The sequence below is a fragment of the Eupeodes corollae genome, chromosome 1 (genome assembly GCF_945859685.1).
Source record: "Eupeodes corollae chromosome 1, idEupCoro1.1, whole genome shotgun sequence".
In the NCBI taxonomy this organism is placed as follows: domain Eukaryota; kingdom Metazoa; phylum Arthropoda; class Insecta; order Diptera; family Syrphidae; genus Eupeodes; species Eupeodes corollae.
The window spans coordinates 34,314,178-34,336,407 of record NC_079147.1 but is presented as its reverse complement, the minus strand read 5'-3'; the positions used below and the strand labels follow the sequence as shown (position 1 = coordinate 34,336,407).

General features: G+C 33.5%; 3 protein-coding genes across 10 annotated transcripts in view; 2 read left to right on the top strand and 1 right to left on the bottom strand.

The window, feature by feature from the left end:
- LOC129954080 (M-phase inducer phosphatase) overlaps positions 1-2,292 on the top strand; it is an 80,179-nt gene extending 77,887 nt beyond the window's left edge. For all 8 annotated transcript variants that reach the window (XM_056067744.1, XM_056067749.1, XM_056067743.1 and 5 more), the window contains one exon: positions 1,004-2,292. In XM_056067744.1, the coding sequence (XP_055923719.1) occupies positions 1,004-1,025 (22 nt within the window). In that variant the 3' untranslated portion in view covers positions 1,026-2,292. The remainder of the gene's footprint in view (positions 1-1,003) is intronic.
- Positions 2,293-6,162: 3,870 nt separating this feature from the next.
- On the top strand, positions 6,163-7,998 carry LOC129953979 (uncharacterized). Its single transcript, XM_056067551.1, has one exon. The coding sequence runs from the start codon at positions 6,163-6,165 to the stop codon at positions 7,996-7,998; it is 1,836 nt and encodes a 611-aa protein (XP_055923526.1).
- A 2,278-nt stretch (positions 7,999-10,276) lies between these two features.
- Positions 10,277-12,424, bottom strand: LOC129953972 (uncharacterized protein K02A2.6-like). Its single transcript, XM_056067545.1, has one exon. It carries the CDS (start codon positions 12,422-12,424, stop codon positions 10,277-10,279), a length of 2,148 nt encoding a protein of 715 aa, XP_055923520.1.
- Positions 12,425-22,230: the final 9,806 nt, after the last annotated feature.

Genomic DNA, 22,230 nt, shown 5'->3' with positions numbered 1-22,230 from the left:
GCTACAAGTCCATAACTATTTCTATTTTCCATTGTAATGAAATATTACTTATTTCTTTTCGAAATTTACAAGGAACCCTTTTACAGAAAGCATTAAATAAAGTTGTGCAGAAAATAAATAAATCAAAGAGTAATAAAATTCAGCTTTCAGTTAAATTAAAAAACGTGTTCAAGAATTTTCTTGACTTACTTTCCAGTCAACTTTCCATTGAAATTGCCTTTATTGGAATGTAATCATCAGATACTAGAAACTTGTCTAACTTTCAAGTTTCTTATGTCGTCTGAACCTGCCCAATATCGTCCTAGAATCGACCTTTGACAGATAAAATGATCTTCATCATCTTCCTTTAGCCCTTGGCATCGGATCTTAATTGCTTATCTCCTATTATGAATAGTGTGTGCGTTAATGTCATTATAAGAAACGCTTAATAAAAAGCAACGATGCAAGTAGGTATCATTTAATAATAAGCCACTAATTTATTGCTCTAAAAAAGAAAGTATCGAATATCAAATTATAAGTCTTACAGTCGAATTTGCTCGAATGAGCTGTGAATGAGATATGTTAGCGCGGTAAAAAGTAGCTTAACCCACTCTATATCCTTGTAAGTACCTTCAAACAATAAATCATGGCATAATATTGGCCCGTTGTGACGTTGAAGACGGACAAACAAGCAAACAAACAAGAGGACTTTCTCATTTTTAATATTTGAATTAATATGGATTGGTTTAATGTGTTTAATGTTTTGAAAGAAATAAAACATTTTCAAAGAGGCACACAACCCTATTTGAATGTCCCGGATTTATTACAAAATTATCAAAAATTCATGATCCCTCCAAAAAATGTGGGACAATGATCTATAAATAAATCAATTTGTATGTTGACTTTAATTATTTATTCTTGGATTTGAATGTCTAGGTACTTGAAATGCTAACAAAATTTCATTTAATAACACAATTTTAAAATACTGAATGTCTAATCATGTCTCTTCATTTTCTAATTTCAGAACAGTATCACGCACTCGATAAAACTTAAAATCCCTCACCAAACAACTGATAGTTGAATAAAAATGGATGTCTAGTGGCAAACATCCAAAATCAAAAAACCATCAACAACAAGAAAATATGAAACAACGTAATGGTTTATAAATCACATAACTTCATGAATATCGCATGAAAAGAAAATGAAAAAAAAAACATTTAAATTTTATTCTATACAAAAATGAGTAATTAAACATAAAAGAAAACAAAAAGAAACTTAATTAAAATTATAATAATTTAAATGGACAGTTGTCATGTGTTAGGATAGAAAAAACAAAGTTTATTTTGCTATTCAAATGTATTTTTCTGTTTCCTCTTTTATAAAATTTTTATTTTTTCTTTCTCTATCTCTCTAAGTTTTCAGTGTTATATATATATATTAAATAATAAACAAAAAATTACATATATTTATAGTCATTTATGATTTTGATAGATTATATTCAAAAGTAAAAAAGAAAACATTAAAAAAGTGCATGAAAAATAATAAAAATACAAAACGTGAATGTTAAAAACAAATTAAATAGAAACAAAAAACATAAATAAAAGTATAATTATTATTTAAAAACAGACGCGCGGGAGAACTCACAAAGTAATTGTATTTTTTTATTACTATTCTTATTATAATTATTATTAAAACAATACAAAAAAAAATAAACTATTCTAGTGTGTAAAACCATAGTTATAAAACAATAAATATAAAAATAAAAAAGAAAATGTATTTAAATGTAACAAGAAATAAATAAGACGGATCTTTTGGTTTTTCTTAAAATACCTACATACCTAATTTTAAACAATTTTAATGACATGTTTTTTGTTTTAGCATAGACTCATTTAATTTTTGCATTGACTGTGAGCATGCAAATGGATTTATTTTTTAATTAATATGATTTTATTTTATTTGCAAAACATGCACCTAACTACTCAAAAAAGAAAAAAGCCAAGAAACAATCCCTTTAAAAGTTGTGTCTGACGAAAATGTTTAATTCATTATTTTATGTTTATGTTAATGTTTTTTTTTTTGTATTTTTAATTTTACAATGTTATGATAAACATGTTAAAATACTAAACAAATTGGATTTTACTCAAAAAGAAAAACTCTTCGACTATGAACAAACGTGAATTTTTAATTTATTATTTTTTAAATGTTTTAAATTCGAAAAAGGAAAAAGCAGCCAAAACGCGAAAACAAACAACAATTAAAAAAGAAGAAACGGTCAAACAAATAAAAATTGTTTTAAAATACCTAAAAAATAAATTTTAGACTTTTATTTTTATTTAAATATTTATTGGTTGATTTTCTTTTGAACTCTCTTAACACCGAATCCGCTTTTGTAAATTTTTACTTTCAAAAACTATCAGTTTTTGTGAGTTCTTCTGAAATTTTGTAGGGGTATTGAAAAATGCAGTTAAAATAAACAAACTTATTTCTCGATGATTTTTGGGCTCCTATAAATAAAATGAAGAATGTCCTGGAAAAAGCTTTATGAAGGCCTTGTAAATTATGATTTTATTCATCATGAAAAGGGTACCTGCTCTGAGTAACTATGTTTTGGTCTACCATTCTAGGACGCATTACTTGTATCTACGCAAATGTCTTACAAACTTTTTGACTTGTGGAATTAAACACCAACAAAACTTAACATTTAAATTCTTTGGCGTTTGGTAGTTTAAGAGTTTTGTCTCTTTCGATTAAAACTAACAACTTATTTTGATATTAAGTACATTGAGACTACCACTATCCTTTTCTAGGATGTTGAAGATTTGTGGGTGCAATTTAAAGCGTCATAAGATTTACCTGGGGTCCCAAGAAGGACATTTAGTTTAAAGAACTTTTTTTGTTATGAGGTTTTAGGTCTTTATATTACTCAGTAACAGATTAAGAGCCGCAAATTCTCATTGGAACAAGTCATTTCTAGTTATTTAGAAGGAGGTTTCAATAAATGTCCAAATTCCAGATGCGGAAAAAGTAAAGGCGTCATTATTTGTCTATAAGATCTTAGGAAGCAGAAGGATAATTTTTTGGTTTGAGATTAAATATTTGGAAATGGAAATAAAATTGCACTTTTTGAATAATTAGGATTGTTCCTTTTAAAGATTTTAGATCCTTTGGATTTTGTGTCTCATTTAAATAGACTAAATATAAAATATCTAGGGATCAGCTATTTAGAAGAGGAACATTATTTCATCAAATCCCACCCGTGGAACCCAAGGGTAGATGCATCTCAAGGGTTGCTGCTTAGCACCCACAGTCTACACGTATATGTCAAACTCTGTATCATATCAGTTATGGTCACGATATTTATTTTGATTAGGGACATCTACTGAAAGAAAATTTGTGAACACCTTTATATTGGCTGAAGAGATTGGGCAAGTTCAGCCATCATAAGGGAATTTCAAAATCAGAACTTTACATCGCAAATCTCTACTTTAAGTTTATAGTACAAAATGACTGTCTTCAAAATACAAGCTACAAGTCCACTACGATTTGTATTTTGTATTGAAAGAAATTTTAAAAATTAGTTATTTCTTTTTCAAATTGACAAGGAATCCTTTTTCCGAAAGCATTAGATTAAGTTCAGCCTTAAGTTGAATGAAAAAACTTTATCAACTGTCATTTTGACAGAAGTAGACTTGACTTGATAGTTCGGGGATTTTTCTTGACTAACTTTCCAGTCAATTTTCCATTAAATTTTCCGGAATTGGAAGGTAATTTTTTAGCAGCTGGCCAATCAGATACTAGAAAGTTGCCTAAATTTCAAGTCCCTTGTATATCTACTGAACCTTCCCATTTTTGGATCTGAGAGTTGGGACAAAGTTTTAAAGGAATTGGTCTTGACAAGGTTAAACAGTTGGATTTAGTATTATAAAGAGATTCTAAAGATTTGTGTAATTGTTATCATTATCAAAGTTATTGATTATTTAATTGAAATATTCTTAACCCTTTTAAGGTATTTTTAGGGAAAAAGGAATATTTTTTCATGATTAAGCTATGGAAATGACGGCAGTTTGCATTCCATCACGGGTTTCCCATGAATTCTGGTGAAATGGTTGTTGTTATGAGTTCCTAATTTTCCAATTAACTTGAATTATGTAAGATAGCAAGAAGCTATTTAATTTGTGAGAGACAAGATGTAGGGGGGTGGGGGTAGCTAGAGAAAAAAATGTATCAGAACCTGTGTGCTTGTATCAGGCCTTCTTAATTCTTTTTAATTTTATTACTTTTTCTAGAACATAAAACATTGAATTTGAATTATTTCAAGACTGCGATGTGCAATTAGTAAAATCATGTCAAGTTTATATCAAGTCTTAGATAATTTCTTTACTCTTTATGATTCGATTTTATTTTTAAATTGAATTTTCCAGAAAATTTAAAATACAGAAAAGTGCATTTCCAATACCGTCCTTCATTTTTTAATTGATACTTCAATAAAACAATAATTTAAAATAAAAAATAAAATTGAAACAAAGCAAAAGCAAACAAATTAGGTACACCAAGCTTACTAATAATTACCATCCCACCTCTGTTAGAATGAAAACGAAAAAATAGAACACTGAATAATTTATTTATTATTACTTTGAAGAACCACAATAATGTTAAACAACAACAAGAAATACAAACATAAATTGTTTCTTCTCTAATTTTTATTTTTCTTTCAATTTCAACTCATCTCATGTTTTTAAAGCTCAAACTATTTAAATACAAAATAAGAATAATTTATAGGTACTCTTATATAAATTAAAATTAAAACCTTTTAAAAAAAATATACATACATAAAACGCTTAGAAAATATTTTGCCTTCGATGCGAATCTCCTTTTGATTAATTTATTTAAACAAAAAGGTGAAATGCTTTCTTCAAAAAATAAAAAAAATAATACAAACAATATGTGAAGATATTTATAAATATATATAAAAATAATGTTTTTACTGAAAATTTTTTATCTAAATACAAAAAAAACATAAATAAATTATTATTGTTTATTTCTATAAACACACATACACCCACTAACACACACATACACTCATGGGAATGGTATTAGGAAAATGGATAATCAAAATTATAATATAATTAACAAAAAACTATAATTGGAAATCAATATTTGAGTAAAATATGTAAAATTATTATAAATTGTGTGTCATTTATTAACAAAAAAAAAATGAAAATAAAATTACTTATTGGGAATATAAACAAAATAAAATTATGCAAAACATATTCAATTGTTGTTCACATCCATATTCAAAAAATAAAAATGCTCTCCATATCATCTATGATAATACTTTTGTCTTATATTTTAGTTTGATTGGGGTTAATTTTTTTGGATTAAGTATGCTCTAAATAAACTTACACACTACATATAAAATTCTAAAAAAAAACATTTTTAAAAAATAGCTACGAAAATGAAAACAATTAAATTTAACAAACAAGAACAACAACAAGAAAAAAGAGTAAATTATATCATTTAAGAGACTGTATATAGGTATGCTGAATAATAAATTTTGATTTTTTTGTCTAACAAGAAAGATAAATTAATTTTAATATATTATATTAATTTAAAAAACACAACACAAACTGAAAGAAATAAAAAAAATACTCAAATACTGTTGAGACCGATAAAAATAAAATAAAACAAAATAAAACATCTATATATTAATAACAAAATAAATAAATAAAATGATTTGTTGCTTTTTAATATCAAATCGATTTAAAAGAATATATGAAAATAAAAATAAAAATATATTATTTAATAATATAGTATACAAATAAAATATTATAACGATAATATTATTATATTGAAATAAATATTTCAAAAATATATAAAAAAAAAAACATTTGTTTGTTTTATTAAAATTTGGAATTTAGTTTGAATTTTACAGTTTTTTAAAAGTGTTTTTGTTGTGTATTTACCAACCCTGAACTCAGCAATCTTTAATAACACCTACGCACCCTGGAGAGTTATTTGCGACGAAAATGATAGACTTCCTTCTGTCAAAAATACCTTGTAGTTTCTTCCTCTTTTGCGATAACCTCCAAACCTTCAGAAAGGATCGTCTTCTTATTTAAGTAGGCAAGAACTTAACAGTGGCGACGAGGCGGAAAAGAAAAACAAAAACCAGCGAATTTAATTATGGATGCCAAACAATTGAAATCTCTTTTGGATGCTATTACATTGGCGGTTCAGGGCAGCACCAACAATGCCAGTCAACCGCAGCCTGAAGTAATCCAACTGGAAAGCTTCAACGAGGAGAATGAAAGCTGGAAGATTTTCATTAAAAGGCTTGAGAATTTTTTCTGTTTGAGAAACCTGACAGGGAACACTGATGTTGTCAAAGAGAGCAAAAGAAATTGGTTAATTCACGCAATGGGGGCGAAAACTCTTCAATTACTCTGCAACTTAACCAGCCCAGAAGACCCAAAGACTAAAAGTTATGATGAACTAATTAAATTGGTCAAAGATCATGTAAACCCCGCGCCTAGCGTTATAGCAGAACAAAATAGGTTCACGAAGCGAACGCAACATGAAGGAGAGACAATATCTAACTTTGTTGCAGACCTTAAAAAAATGTGCAAAAACTGCGATTTTAAGTGCACATCTTGCCAAGCGTCTACTGCCGACGCCCACCTGAGGCAGCAGTTCATTAGCGGCCTCCGAAATGCAAACTGGTTAGAAAAATTAATTCAATTAAAAGAACCAAACAATGGGTTTAAAGATTGTGTAACGGCTACACTTGCAATGGAATCTGCACAAAAAGACTCCAAAGAAATTCAAAATTTGCAAGCTACTTCGCTGAGCAATTACCAAAACCAGATTGCAAGTTCAAGCAAACCAAAGACCAAAAATTATTCACCAAATTCCAACTACTGCTACCGATGTGGTGATAAAGATCATTTTGCAACTGCATGCAAACACAATCGAGCAGTGTGCTCTAAATGTCAGAAAGTAGGTCATGTAGCTCGCGTTTGCATGAATAGCGGGATGATGTCTAACAACAGTAGTGATAAAAAACCCCGATCTTCTCCACCCGCACCCATTACCAAGCACAGAAAATTTTTTACACAAAATCAGCTTCACTCTCTAGAATCACACTCCGTCGACGACGACGATGACGACGAGGACGACGAGGAGCAAGACAGTTACTACATGAACCAGCTGACTACGTGCGTTTTACCCGAAGATAAGAGAAAGCCGAAGAAGATCATGCTCACATTAGTTCTAGACGGTGTGTCAAAACAGCTAGAGCTGGACACGGGCGCTGCAGTTTCTTCAATGTCTTATCAAGAATTTAGTGCTTCATGGCCAAATAAGCAGATGTACAAATCCAATGTTCCGTTTCGGACCTACACTGGAGAGATCATTCAGCCGATTGGATATTCGACAATGCATGTAAGATACGGCAACGAGGAGGCAAATGCCAACATTTATATAATGCCAGGAAAGGTAGATGCAATTTTCGGAAGAGAGTGGTTTAAAGTATTCAAAGTTGAGTTGCCAAAATTAAATCAAGTGAGTAATTCTATACCTATGTCAAAAAAGAAGTTACTGCATGCCCTAAAAGCTAAATTTAGTGATGTTTTTCAATCCGGAATTGGTAGAATAAATAATTTTGAAGCCAAATTATTTCTCATTGATAGTGCTAAACCAATTTACATTCCAGCTCGCAAGGTACCTTATGCACTCCAAGATAAAATGAACATAGAAATCGATCGTCTAGAGAGTGAAGGCATTATAACAAAAATGCAATACAGTGAATGGGGGACACCGGTGGTCCCTATCATAAAAAAAGACGGATCGATTAGACTTTGTGCCGATTATAAAATTACCTTGAACAAAGTACTTAAGAATGATCACTATCCAATTCCTCACGTGGAGGATATTTTTGCGACATCTATGATGGGTGGTAAGATTTTCACGACATTGGATCTGAGCGAAGCTTATCTGCATATGCCAATGGACACTCTGTAGTATTTAGCTATTCGGCCAAATAATGAAACACGCTTAGACTTATATATATATCGGAATGGTTTATTTAATCTATAATTTTATCACACAGCCAGGCAGTTCTTTCCTCTAAGACGGTCTTGCTTCGACTCCTCGTTCTCTCCTCATGACTCGTGTGTGCTATGTGTATATACATCTAGAGTAGTACAGTACAATATCAATATATGCTATTAGAGAATGCACTAACAGACATCTTATACAACATCTCCCCTTTTTTACACGCGAAATTCATTTTGGTCATATTTGCAAATACTTTCTATTCTTTTTTTTTTTTTTTTTTTTTTTTTTTGATGCATATTTTGTAACTAACACTACTTATGTTCTTATATATTAAGTATTTCAATCATAAATTAATTTTTTTTTTTTTTTTTTTTTTTTTATACGTTTATCTTCCATAAAAAATTGGCTTTTTAACGCTTCGCCCGTAGCGAGTTTGGTAGTGATTTTGCGTTTGCAAGGATGGAATACTTTGTGGTATGTTAATGTCCTGTTTTGAATTTTCCGAAGAAACACCTTGCTGTTCTAAATCTTGTTTCATAAAGTCGCTATTGTTTATGGTCCTATGCATGTTTTCTTCTTCCTCATTTAAATTTCTAAATTTTGGTTCATTATATGATCTACGCAAATGTTCTGAGTTTCTTCTAATTACTTTATTGTTTTCAGTGCGTAGCACATACGACCTTGGACTGTTACTTTTTTCTTCTATTTTAGCTGGCTCCCAAACTACTCCTTTTCTGTACACTACGTTATCTCCTTTATTAAGTTCTAATTCTTTTCTATTCGCTCTCCTATTATAGTAGTTTATCTGATTTAATTTAATTTGCTGCATCTTAATTAGATCTTCTGTTTCTAATATTCTAGGCTTAAGCTGATTCTTTGCTATTGGGAGTTTAGTTCTTAAGTTTCTACTCATTAACAGTTGTGATGGTGAAAAGTCCAAATGAGCAAGTTTTGTACTCCTATAGTCTAACAGAGTAAGATAAAGGTCTCCTCCACTCTCTAAACATTTTCTCAAAATCGACTTTGCGGTATGCACGGCCTTTTCCGCCATTCCATTTGATTTTGGATAAAATGGACTTGCGTACGTGAATTTAAAATCCCATTCTTTTGCAAATTGCCTACATATATATGAATTGAATGGCTGATTATCGCAAACTACTTCTTCTGGTATCCCATGCACCGAAAACGTTTCTTTCATCGCCCTAACGACACTTTTAGCTGACTTTGTGTCTAGTTCCTTAAGATCAAACCATTTTGATAAATAGTCTACTATGACCAAAAATGGCTTTCCTTTAAATTCCAAAATATCGCAACCTACTCTTTGATACGGTAGTTCTGGTGTTTCTCGAGATATCATTTTATGTTGTGGGTTCGCGGCTCTAAATTTTTCACACACTTGACATCGACTTATCACATTTTCAATGTCTCTATTCATATATGGCCAGTAAAATATACCTTTAGCCCGTGCTATAGTTTTTGATATTCCAAAATGATTCCTATGTAACTCGTCTAGTGCATGCTTTATGAGGCTTTTTGGGACAAATACTCTTTCTTCAAAAAATACTAATCCATTATCTTCATACAATTTATCTTTTATAGTCCAGAAGAACCTTAACTGCTCAGGTATTTTAGTTTTAGACAACGGCCAACCTTCTCTATAATACCTAGTTAATTGCTTTAATACACTATCTTTTTCTGTTTCTCTTTTATACACATTTTTTGATCTTTCTCCTAAACTAACTGAATGTATGTATTCTGTTCTTATATCCTCTAGATTTATCTCCTTATCCATTCCCGAACTACGTGATAACAAGTCTGCTATATGCATCTCCTTTCCTGGTAAATATCTCACTTCTAAGTCATAAATCATAATTTTAATTTTCATTCTTTGTAAACGTGTTGAATAATTGTTTCCTAACGGCTTATCTATGATTGCTACAAGTGGCTTATGATCTGTATACACTACGACTTTTCTACCATAAATATATTCATGAAATTTCTTACATGCGAAAACTATGGCTAATAGTTCCTTCTCAATCTGGGCGTAGTGGGTCTCTGTCTGAGTGAGGCTTTTCGAAGCAAAGCAAATCGGTTTTCCTAGTTGCATAAGACAGCCGCCTAAACCATCTTTTGAAGCATCAGCTTGTATAACTGTCGGTAGGGATGGGTTGAACGTATTTAATTTTGTTGCTTTTTCAATTGCTTGTTTTACTTGTTCTAAGGCCCCTGCATAGAATTCATTCTAAGTGAACACCACATTTTTCTTTAATAAGTCTCTAAATGGTGCTATCATATCGGCCAGCTTGGGGATGAATGGTCTTAAGTAATTAACTGTTCCTAGAATTTTCTGTAAATCTTTTTGGTTCTTTGGATTTTCTATACCTTTGATCCCTTCAACTCTTACCGGATCTGGAGTCGTACCTTCAGCTGAAAATATATGTCCCAAGTACCTTACTTTTTCCACTCTAAACTGCACCTTCTTTTTGTTAAATTTAATTCCTAACTCCCTGGCTCTCTGCAGTACTCTACTCAGGTTTTCATCGTGTTCCTCACTGTTTTTCCCACCTATTATCAAGTCATCTACAAAAACAAATGTTCCTGGCAATGCCCCAAAATATTTGTTGTTTATTTTTTGAAATATCTCTGCTGCTACTTTTACTCCTAACGGCAACACATTAAAATTATAGCATCCACTGTATGGTGTACTAAATACTGTCAACTTCTTTGACTTCTCATCCAGTTTAAGCTGCCAAAATCCTTCTTTGAAGTCTAATACCGTAAATATTTGGTAATCTCTCATTGCATTTCTAAAGTCTTCAAATGTAGGTAGCATGCACCTTTCATCTTTTATAGCCGCATTCAACTCTTTTGGATCAAGGCAAATTCTTAAGGTCCCATCCCTCTTCTCTATTACTACCATCTGATGAGACCATTCACATGGCCCATTAACTCTTGAAATTACACCCCTTTTTTCCATTTTACCTAATGTCTCCTTAACTTTTTCTCTTAAGCTTAGGGGTATACGTTTTGGTGGCCTGTTCACTGGTTGTGCATCTTTTTTAAGCTCTAATCGACATTCGTCTGGGAAAAATCCATATCCCTCAAATATATCTTCATTCAATTTTATAAACTTCTCTTTCATACTTTGACTTATACTGTCTATACGAGCCACTAGCCCTAATTCCATGCATGATTCCAAACCTAGCAATGCCTGACATCCCTTTTCCACCACTACGAACTGCATATTATATTTTTTGTTTCCGTCCTTAACCTCACACTCTACCGCTCCAACTACCTCAAGTCTAAAACCCCCGTAAGCTTCCAATTTCACAGCATAATTCTTGAGCCTATTCTGAGTTCTTATTTTGTCAAACAATTTCCTTGGCAAAATATTTACCTGCGACCCTGTGTCTAGCTTAAAAATCACCTCTGTATTTTCTACTGTCAAAGACTTAGTCCAGCACGTGTTTTTCGATTTATACGACTTAATTGCATCAATAAATAATTCATCACTATCGTAATCATCATCTTCTTGCAAAACCGCAACATCACTCACAAGTTTTTGTTTCCTACACATTGATGCAAAGTGATTAACTTTTCCACACGCGGCACATTTTTTTCCGTACGCTGGGCACTTGCCCTTCAAATGTGTGTAGCTACAAAATGTGCATTTGATTTTGCTGAACTGTCCCCTTCCCTCGCCCCATTTCTCTAACTGCTGTGCATTCTCTTTACATCTGAAATTAGAAGGAACACTATTTTTACTACTTTTAGGATGGTATTCTGCCTTGTTTCTACTTCCCCCTTCTTTTCCAATTGCATCCACTGCGGATGCTGTTCTCCCTGATACTGCCTCTCCTTGCATGATTTTGCTTTGCACTCCTGTCATCTCCGCCACTCGACACGTGTCCACTGCCTTTTCTAATGTCAACTCACTCGTTTTCAAAAGTTGTGCTTGAATGCTATGGTCTGCTATTCCAATGACGATTCTGTCCCTCAGCATGGACTTCTTTTCATCTCCAAAGCTACAGCTTTCTACCAGAGTTGATATCTCTTTCAAGAAATGGTCAAAAGGTTCACCTTCCTTTTGATTTCTCATGTAAAATCGGTACCTTTCATATACCACATTCGTTCGCGGATTACAGTATTCCTCAAACTTAGCTTTAACTTTTTCAATTTTCTTTTGCTCGTCACTACTAAGCTCAAAGGTATGAAAGAGTTCTATAGCTTCTGTGCCCGCACAGCTCAGAAATCTTGCCACTTGTATTTTTTCATCCTCACCATCAGTTTTTGTTGCAGTCGAATAAATCTCGAAATGTGATTTGAATCTTTTCCAATTCTCCTTCAGATTGCCGTCAAGATTCAAGTGTTCTGGTTTTGGGAAGTCCATAGTTGCTGTTTCCACGTGTTTCTCTTATCTTCTTTCACGTCACTTAAATTTTGTGTTGGTTTTTTTTTTTTTTTTTTTTTTTTTTTTTTTAATAAATTGATTTTAGTTCAACTTCGATTTTGTACCGGCTGCGCCATGTAGTATTTAGCTATTCGGCCAAATAATGAAACACGCTTAGACTTATATATATATCGGAATGGTTTATTTAATCTATAATTTTATCACACAGCCAGGCAGTTCTTTCCTCTAAGACGGTCTTGCTTCGACTCCTCGTTCTCTCCTCATGACTCGTGTGTGCTATGTGTATATACATCTAGAGTAGTACAGTACAATATCAATATATGCTATTAGAGAATGCACTAACAGACATCTTATACAACACACTCGAAGCGCTGAAATACAGGCGATATCAACCATTAAAGGTGACTATAAAGTTAACAGGCTGATGTTTGGTACAAAAGTTGCTCCAGCAATTTGGCAAAGGTACATAACGCAAACATTGGATAATATTCCTGGAGTATGCGTGTTTTTGGACGACATAAAAATCCAAGGATCCAGTCTTGCAGAACATACATTGCGTCTTGAAGAAGTGTTTCGCCGTTTAAATAACGTTGGACTCCGCATCAAACTCAGCAAGTGTAAGTTTTTTGAAAGTTCAATAACATATCTGGGCCACATAATTTCGGAAAGGGGACTCGAAAAGACCAAAGACAAAATACAGGCTATAACTGACGCACCAGCTCCGAGAAATATTTCCGAGGTCAGAAGCTGGCTGGGTCTGGTGAACTACTATGGGAGATTTTTGCAGAATCTCTCCTCTAAATTGAACCCATTACACAATCTACTACAAAAGGACCAGGATTTCCGATGGAGTCAAGAATGTGAGAAGGTGTTCAGGAGCATCAAATCTGAAATAACTTCGGATGTTGTTCTTTGTGCGTACAATCCAAAATTACCTCTATCATTGGCGACCGATGCGAGTCCATATGGTTTAGGGGCTGTGCTATCCCACACATTCCCAGATGGACAGGAACGACCAATCGCTTACGCCTCGCGATCTCTGTCAAACTCAGAAAAAAATTATAGCCAAATTGACAAAGAGGCGACTTCAATATTCTGGGCGTTAAAAAGATTTTTTCGTTATTGCTATGGCCGGAAGTTCACACTAATCACCGATCATAAACCATTAGTTGCTATTTTTAGCCCTAGCAAAAGTTTACCAAGTATGGTGGCTACTCGTATGCTGCATTATGCACAGTTTCTGCAAGGCTTCACTTATGAAATTGTGTATCGAGCGACGGGGGACCACGGCAATGCAGATGCGCTTTCTCGTTTGCCCCTACAGTTGGAAGAACCTAAAGATGATGACAATGTAACCTACTACCAAATGAAGCAAATAGACGTTGTTCCTGTTACCCAAAAACGAGTTGCTGAGGAGACATGTAGAGATCCAGCTCTAAAGGAGGTGTATAACAACTTAGTGCTGGGAAAAAAATTAGACACAGCTGGATTCGAAGGTAAAGATTATCAATTCTCACTAACAAATGGTACAATTCTCAGGAACAATCGGGTGGTGATTCCTCAGACACTGAGGGAACTTATACTGGCAGAATTACATACTGCTCACGTGGGGATTGTTAAGATGAAAGCATTGGCACGAAGCTATGTGTGGTGGCCACACATTGACACTGACATCGAGGACTTAGCCCAGAAATGCATGGCCTGCAGAAGCGTTCAAAAATCATCGAAAAGGATTCAACATCCATGGGAATATCCATCAACCCCATGGCAAAGGGTACACGTTATCGTCCGGCCAAACACCATCGATAACGTAAAGGAGAAACTACACGGGCCATATCCAAGTTGTGTGCAATATTACCCGGGAGATAAGGTTCAAGTAAGAGAGTATTCTAGCAAGGACAAAAAGTGGGAGTTTGGGAAAATAGTACGTCAAGACGGACTTTTCCATTATTTCATTGATGTTCACGGGAAGCTATGGAGTAGGCATGTGGACCAGATTCAGAAGTGTAACGTGGATGAAAAACAGGCACCGAAGGATCCAGAGGTGCAGCTTTCAAACTCTGCTCCTATGCTTAGCCCCACATGCGGTGGTCCTACAACAAATTCGCCGATACAAACATCTGGTGATGAGTTTCAGTCAAAAGTGGCGCAATCACCTTAGCCCAATGAATCCTGGAGTGAAGGAGTAGTTCAACCATCACCATCAATCTCGAAGGAAGCAGATAATTTTGACAAAGACACTGAAGTAGCACCCACGGTTCGAAGAAGCAGTCGCGTTAAGAAGCCTGTAGAGCGGTTGGGTTACTAAACAATTAAGAGGGGAGGACTGTTGTGTATTTACCAACCCTGAACTCAGCAATCTATAATAACACCTACGCACCCTGGAGAGTTATTTGCGACGAAAATGATAGACTTCCTTCTGTCAAAAATACCTTGTAGTTTCTTCCTCTTTTGCGATAACCTCCAAACCTTCAGAAAGGATCGTCTTCTTATTTAAGTAGGCAAGAACTTAACAGTTTTCAAGAATTTCAGGTTATTTTATTAAATTTTCTGTATGAAATTGAGAACAAAATGAGACAATTACCCTAACCTGAAAAAATCGTTCCTCTGAAAGTGTTCAAACACCTGCTTTCAATGATGAAAACTACTAAAAGCTATAACTGGCCCCTAATTATGTTGCTTAAGTATAAGTTTGGGATTTGGAAGAAAATTTACGTCTTTCACATTCAATTAATGTACAAATTACACCACCGCAGAATGCCCCAAAACTGACATAATAGCTGACCCGTGTCCCAGCCACGACAAGTAAAACGCCCCCTTTTCTTGACGTAAAGAATATTTTTGTTTAAGATCAATTTTTTGTCAACAAGCCTTACATTACTCATAAAAACAAAGTAAAAAATAAACAATTTAATTGGTATTGTTTAAGGCATAATGTAGCTCAGTATAAAGACATTTTTGACGGCTAGATTTTCTTGAAAGGATTTTACCGACATTTTTGAAATCTTTTTATGCTTCCTCCGAATGTTGTTCGATAGGCTAAGGTTAGGTTAGGTTAAATTGGCTGTAAGTGATGTAGTAAAACACATACGCCAGTTTAAGTGCCCATTGTGATACCACATGAAACTTAAGGCAATCTTCTAAGCTCAATGAAACCACTTTAAGACCCTTAAGAAACGTGATAGGTTGATTATGCTAATATGATTTAGATCGTTAGAGAAGGTACAACGTCGAACGGCTACAATCGCCAGAGATCGCCAAATCCTTTTCCGACCGAGTTACAAGTAACCTCTCTCGAAGTTCTCTGCCGCCAACACAATGTATCGAAAACCAGTTGCAACAGTGCCAAGATGCAATCAGAGAAGCCGCCTCTGATGTGCTGGGTTTCAAACAGCCACCAACAAGGAACCCCTGGTTTGATGAGGAATGTCGGCAAGCAAATGAAGCCAAACAACAGGCACTCAAAGCAGCACTGCATAAAAGGACGAAAGCTGCTCATATGCACTATGAGCAAAAGAGCCGAGAGGAACACCGACTTCTCAGAAGGAAAAAGAGAGGCCATGAGAAGCGTGCCGTCGAAGATGTTGAGAGGTTTAAAAGCAGGAATGAAGTTCGAAAGTTTTATGAACATGTGAAACGAAATTCACAGGTACAGAAACCTAGAACCTAAGTCTGCAAAGACGAAAGTGGAAATATCATTGTGGAACCGCAGTCAATGCTGAGAATATGGAACGGCCACTTCTGCAGACTGTATAACGGCGACGAAGAACTTAATTCCGCTGTCAGGCAGGATGACCCATTCGATATAGACGACGAAAGCCAACAATCCCGTCCTCCCGACTTAGACGAAGTAAAGATTGCCATATCTAAGTTGAAGTCTAATAAAGCCGCTGGAGCGGATGGCTTGAATGCCGAGAAATCAACTAGATGTGTTTCCGTCATTTGTGTTACCAAGTTCTAGCTTTGGTTTATCTACAATTAAGGTACAACGTTCTCGGAACTCCATTTGAACTGGAGCCCTATTTGCTGCCACGACTTCATTATCTTTGTCACTTATACCCATTTTTTAATGGGTAATTTGTGCGCTAGATGTAGAACATTCGAACATTCGTCTCCAACAGTGCGAATAGACATTCCAAAAGAAAGGGGTTCATGTGGTTCCAGTTAAAATAATGAATTTTTAACATTAACACACAGATGAACATGGACGTTTGTTGAAGGTTCTCTGCATCCACTCGTACTTTTTCGGATTTGGTTGAGTCTTTAGTAGGATTTTCAACCAATTTAACTCGAGCGATTCAAAAGCTGTATCAAAATACAGAAGCAAGAATTTACAATGGAAATGATGTCTCAGATAAATTTCAGATGCTAAGAGGGGTCAGGGAGGGTTCTAACTTAAGCCCATTGCTTTTTGCACTGATCTAACTGACAATCTAATTGATTGGCTACTTGTGGAGTAAACATTGGAACTTTAAGTATAAAGACAATTATGTACGCGGATGATTTTAGCTGAGTCCCCATCATCACTTCAACTGATGATTAACAAACTTGCTGAATGCTGCAATCTTTGGGGACTGGAGGTAAACACAGATAAATCCAAAGTTCTGATTTTTAAAATGGATCAGGGAGAGTGGCATCTTATGAAAAATAGAAATATAACGGGAAAGATCTGGAAGTAGTAAAAAAGTACAAGTACCTGGGAAAGGGGGTAACATTCATTTTAAATGTAGATTCGCATCTTAAAACAAAATTGAACAAATCGAATTCAGTGATTTGCACAAATTGGAGAAGAATCTTCAGTAATAAACTTATATCTGTCGACACTAAGTACTCATTTATCGAAACGGCGAGATTGTCGACTGAGAGAAAATTTTATTATAAGAGTTTATATAATCTGAATGAGCGGGATTATTTCAATCAATCTACACGAAAGAGAAGACATATTACACTTTGTGGCGACTTGCCCTATACTTAAGGAGAATAGGCGATATCACTTAGGAAAAAATAATCTCACACAAGAAGAATTTTTCAACTATCTGAATGTGACCAAGTTTCGCACTCAGTTTACTTTATTGGACATTAAACCAACCACACGAATGCGTACAGTGCATACAGAAGAGAATATTGCGTCTGTTTCTGAGAGTGTTGCTGAGGACCGTGAAATGACGATTCGTCGCCGTTCGCAGCAATTGGGTTTGTGTTATTCGACCACATGGAAGATTTTACGCAAAGATGTTGGTGTAAAACCGTATAAAATACAGCTCGTGCAAGAACTGAAGCCGAACGATCTGCGATGTGGGGCTACGTCAAGTCTAAAGTCTACACAAATAAGCCAGAAACTATTCCAGCTTTGGAAGACAACATTTCCGAAGAAATTCGGGCTATTCCGGCCGAAATGCTCGAAAAAGTTACCCAAAATTGGACTTTCCGAATGGACCACCTAAGACGCAGCCGCGGTCAACATTTAAATGAAATTATCTTCAAAAAGTAAATGTAATGGACCAATCTAACGTTTCAAATAAAGAATCGATGAGATTTTGCAAATTGTATGCGTTTTTTTTTTAAAAAAAAGTTATCAAGCTCTTAAAAATTCACCGTTTATTTGCTATTTTGTTTTAACTAAACTGAAAGTTCCACTTTTTTGCTATTTTGTTTTAACTAAACTGAAAGTCACATTTATTTACTAATTTGTTTTAACTAAACTAAAAGTTCAAGCATACTTAATTTTATATGCCAACTAAATCTTAAATATCACAAAAAACAAGCAACATTAATTTAATAACAAAATGTATAATGAAATTATCACTGTATTTGAAATTTAAAAAATAATAATATTTGCCAGCCAGGCAGACGACATTAATGTTATGCCTGTATTTTTATTGAATGTAATACGTAATATAATAATAATATTGTTTAGTTTTATGAATAAATAAAGAATAAATAATAAAATAATATTAAATATTGATGCCGTGATAGCAACGAATAACGCTGCAACTAATACCGCCAAAGCATATACTCTAGTCATACAACTTCTCTCGTTCGACTGCGATTTTTAAATAGCTCGCCTGTATTTTTACAATATCAATCACTTCTTTTGAAAGTTTCGAGACTTGGATTCAGAAGCTCGTAGGCTCATTTTGGCAGCATAATACCGGTTTTTTTAACTTCCCATAGGAAGTTATTGTAATGGGTCCGATTTGTCAAATTGAAAATTGACATTTCTCGACGTCTCAAGGTCCCTAGAGTCGAAATAAAAGATTTTTAGAAAGATGTCTGTGCGTGCGTGTGTACGTACGTTTGTACGTCCGTACGTTCGCGACGTTTTTTTCGTCGTCCATAGCTCAAGAACCAGAAGAGATATCGACTTCAAATAAATTTTGTTATACAGATAATAAGGCAGAAAGATGCAGAAAGGGCTCTCAAGAAAATTGCGTGGGTGGTTTTTTTATCATAGCAGTTTGAAAAAAAGGTGAACATTTTGGTTAACCCTCAATATCTTACGAACCAAAAACGCTAGAGACTTGAATTAAATTGTATATAATATATTGTAACGTGATACCAAACAGGTATATTTTTTGAAAAAAATCATTATAACGGTTTTTTTTTAAATCAATAAAACTGAAAAAAAAATTTGTCACCTCCAAAATTTTACGACTGAAATATGATTTCATCTCTAAAACAATTTTGTGTAACGAAGAATAATGTTTTTGACATCTGATAAAATTTTGAGAAAAATCTAATTGACAGTTTTTTTTATAAAAAATAAAAATCTAAAAAAAATATTACTCAAAGTTGGTAAAAATTGAATATCGATTCAAATATCTTTTCAAAAACTTGAAATTTAGGCTTCAAGCTTATTTTATCTCATAAGAAATATTGTTTTCAACATTTGGTAAAATTTTTAAAAAATCGAATTGACAATTTTTTTAACAAAAAATAAAACTCTAAAAAAAAAACAATACTAAAACTTCGTAAAAATTTACTTTCGACTCAAATAGCTTTTCAAACCTTAAAAATATTGGCTTGAATCTTATTTTATATCACAGAAAATATTATTTTCGATATTCAGGAATTTTTATATAAAAATCCAACAGTCCGTTTTTTCATAAAAAATAAAATCTACAAAAAATAGTACGTAAATTTGGTAAAAATTGATACGAGTACATATAGACAAATTTTTAAGCAAGACAAATCGACAGACGGGATGGGAAGTTATCAGTGTGGGTGGCATCCCAGCCTCTTTTTTCCTTTTTAATCGTTGGGAAGAGTTTTTTGATCGTTGTTCAAAGAAAGTCCTAATAATCCATTGGAATATATCTATTGGACTTTGTAACGTCCTAAAAAACTTCCATTAAAACTGATCTCAAAAATTCACCTCAATTTGCAATTTGCAATTTTTTAAATTGTTATGTTAAATTAGATGAAGGTTCCATACCAATATTTCAAAATTATTTAAAGATACAAAAATAATCAGCCACAAAGCAAAAACGAATTAAATTAATTTTTTTTAATCAGAAAACAAAAATCAAGCTTCAATTAAGCTTCTTTCTGGTGTATAAGAGATGTCCAATTTTCGAATAAGAAATGTTCAATAACACCATTATACATCACTAATCATTCTTGTATCTTCCAAGCCTCAAATGTGATAATTCTGCTTGCCTTCGAAGTGAAAATTTTCTGTTAAATTTGTAAAAAGAAAAATAAAAATAATCCGCCAATGTTAAACTTCGCCAAAAAAAGAAATTAAAATAATCCGAACAAGACACAACTAGACACTTGAAAGATTTGAACAGAAGTGAAGTCTTTATTCTAAAAAATACATGACAGAAAATAGGTGAAGATACATGAAGCAAACAAATAATCAAAAGTGCAAATATGTAATAAAGCGTGAGAACGGATGAATAGTTTGTTGTTCACACCTCTCGGGTTCAACTAAAGATATTTGGTATTCATCTGTTCTCATGCTTTACTTACTGAGGAGAAATACATTGGAATGCAATTCAACTTAAAGAAATATGAGGAATAATAATAAATGAAACTTAAACATTTGCTTGCTGAGGAAAAATACATTGGAATGCAATTTAGTTTAAAGAAATATAAGAATGAATAGGAGTCATTCCGTAATTTCAAAACGATTATCGTCAAAACGATTATAATTAACGATATCGTCAATAATTTGCTTTACGTAACTTTGTCACTATCGTCTCGTCAATCGTTTTCAGTATAAGATCCTTCAGTATATCTTAAATCTTTTGAAAATTTGCAAAAAATTTACTTTTAATGAACATGCCAACTATTTTGTGATGTTTATTGTTGTTGTTACTCTTTGTGCTTTTATTTGTTGCCGCCGACGATAAAACTATAATATCAAAATGTTTGTTTCATGTCTGATATTTTTTGTAAATCAGAGGCAATAATAAACACAATTCTGTCCAAGGGAAGGAATATAAAATTATGTTTTGTTTTACTACTTTGGATTAGTGTTTTGTGCAAGAGCGATACTAAATTCATTGCCTGTCGAATATGCCAATGTTCCACAAAGTTTCAATAGTTACAGCAAATTTTAATATTGAAGGTATATATTGAAAGTACAACTATCTGGCGAATCTATTGTTTCCAATATCATTATAAAGTCATCTTTCGCAATTTCAATTCCTATTCCTCCAATTTTCCTATTTATTTAACAACAATTGAGAGAGATTACTAATGTTTTGTACATACAAAAAATGCTACATATGGGTTACAAAAGATAGAAGATCCGATTCATCTCTTAATTTTCTTCGTAACCGAATTAATTGTTTTTACTAAATTTCGAAATATTTTGACTTCACTTTGCTAGTTGAATTTGGAAATTAATGACAGATTATACCTTTTTAGCTGTAGTACCCGTGGCATGGTGGTTAGTGCGTTGGACTGTCATGCCAGAGGTCTTAGGTTCAATCCCTGATGCCTATGCAATCTAAAGTCTTTTCACGGGTACTGCCTCTTGCGAGGAATTGACAAATTCTCCAAGAGTAACTCTTGTAGGTCCCCTCCATTCCTGACAACATAGCTCGCACACAGGAATGGTTGAGAGTTGTTAGTCACTAGGCCTAGTTCTCAACGGACTTTTACGCTACCCATATCGTGCAAACGCTACCGTTTTGACGATATCACTTCGACGACTATCGTGTTACGTGAAGTCGTCGTTCGACTATAGTCGAAACGTTATCGTCTAACGATTATCGTTTTACGGAATGAGCCCCATGTATTTTAAAAACCTTAAGAATGTAGACTTATGTGTAATGTGATTTGTGGAAAGACTGATATCAAAAATTGGCAAGGGCTCGACAGATCTGTATTTTTGACACCAGTAGGGTCTACAACAGCATGGCTTCGATTTTTCACATCACTAACTTGTCCATGCGCTAAATTTTTTCCATCAATTCAATTAAAATTGATTTAGTTTTTCAAATCGTCATTTTTGTAGTAAATTTTAACATATTCAAATTTAATGCGTCGTTGAAGCGTGTATTGTTCCATTTTTAGTGATGTCACTTGTCAAATATCAAAAAATTACAGCTTCAAAAGTGACAGCTGCCCAAATAGTGAGCTACGGAAAATGAAATCTATTATTGAAGAATCCTTCACATTATAGATTATTTCTTAGTTCCAAACTTTAACAAAAATACAAAGAGGTCGAAAGTTCTTTAGGAAAACTGAATTAGATATTACTTGTTTTAAAGAAACCCTGTCAGGATCGAAAATAATAAATAACGAATAATTAATTGTCAAGGGCTTAATCT

Excerpts from the sequence above, each read along its gene's own strand:
- LOC129953972 (XM_056067545.1), bottom strand. The coding sequence starts at position 12,424 with ATGGACTTCCCAAAACCAGAACACTTGAATCTTGACGGCAATCTGAAG.
- LOC129953979 (XM_056067551.1), top strand. The coding sequence starts at position 6,163 with ATGGATGCCAAACAATTGAAATCTCTTTTGGATGCTATTACATTGGCG.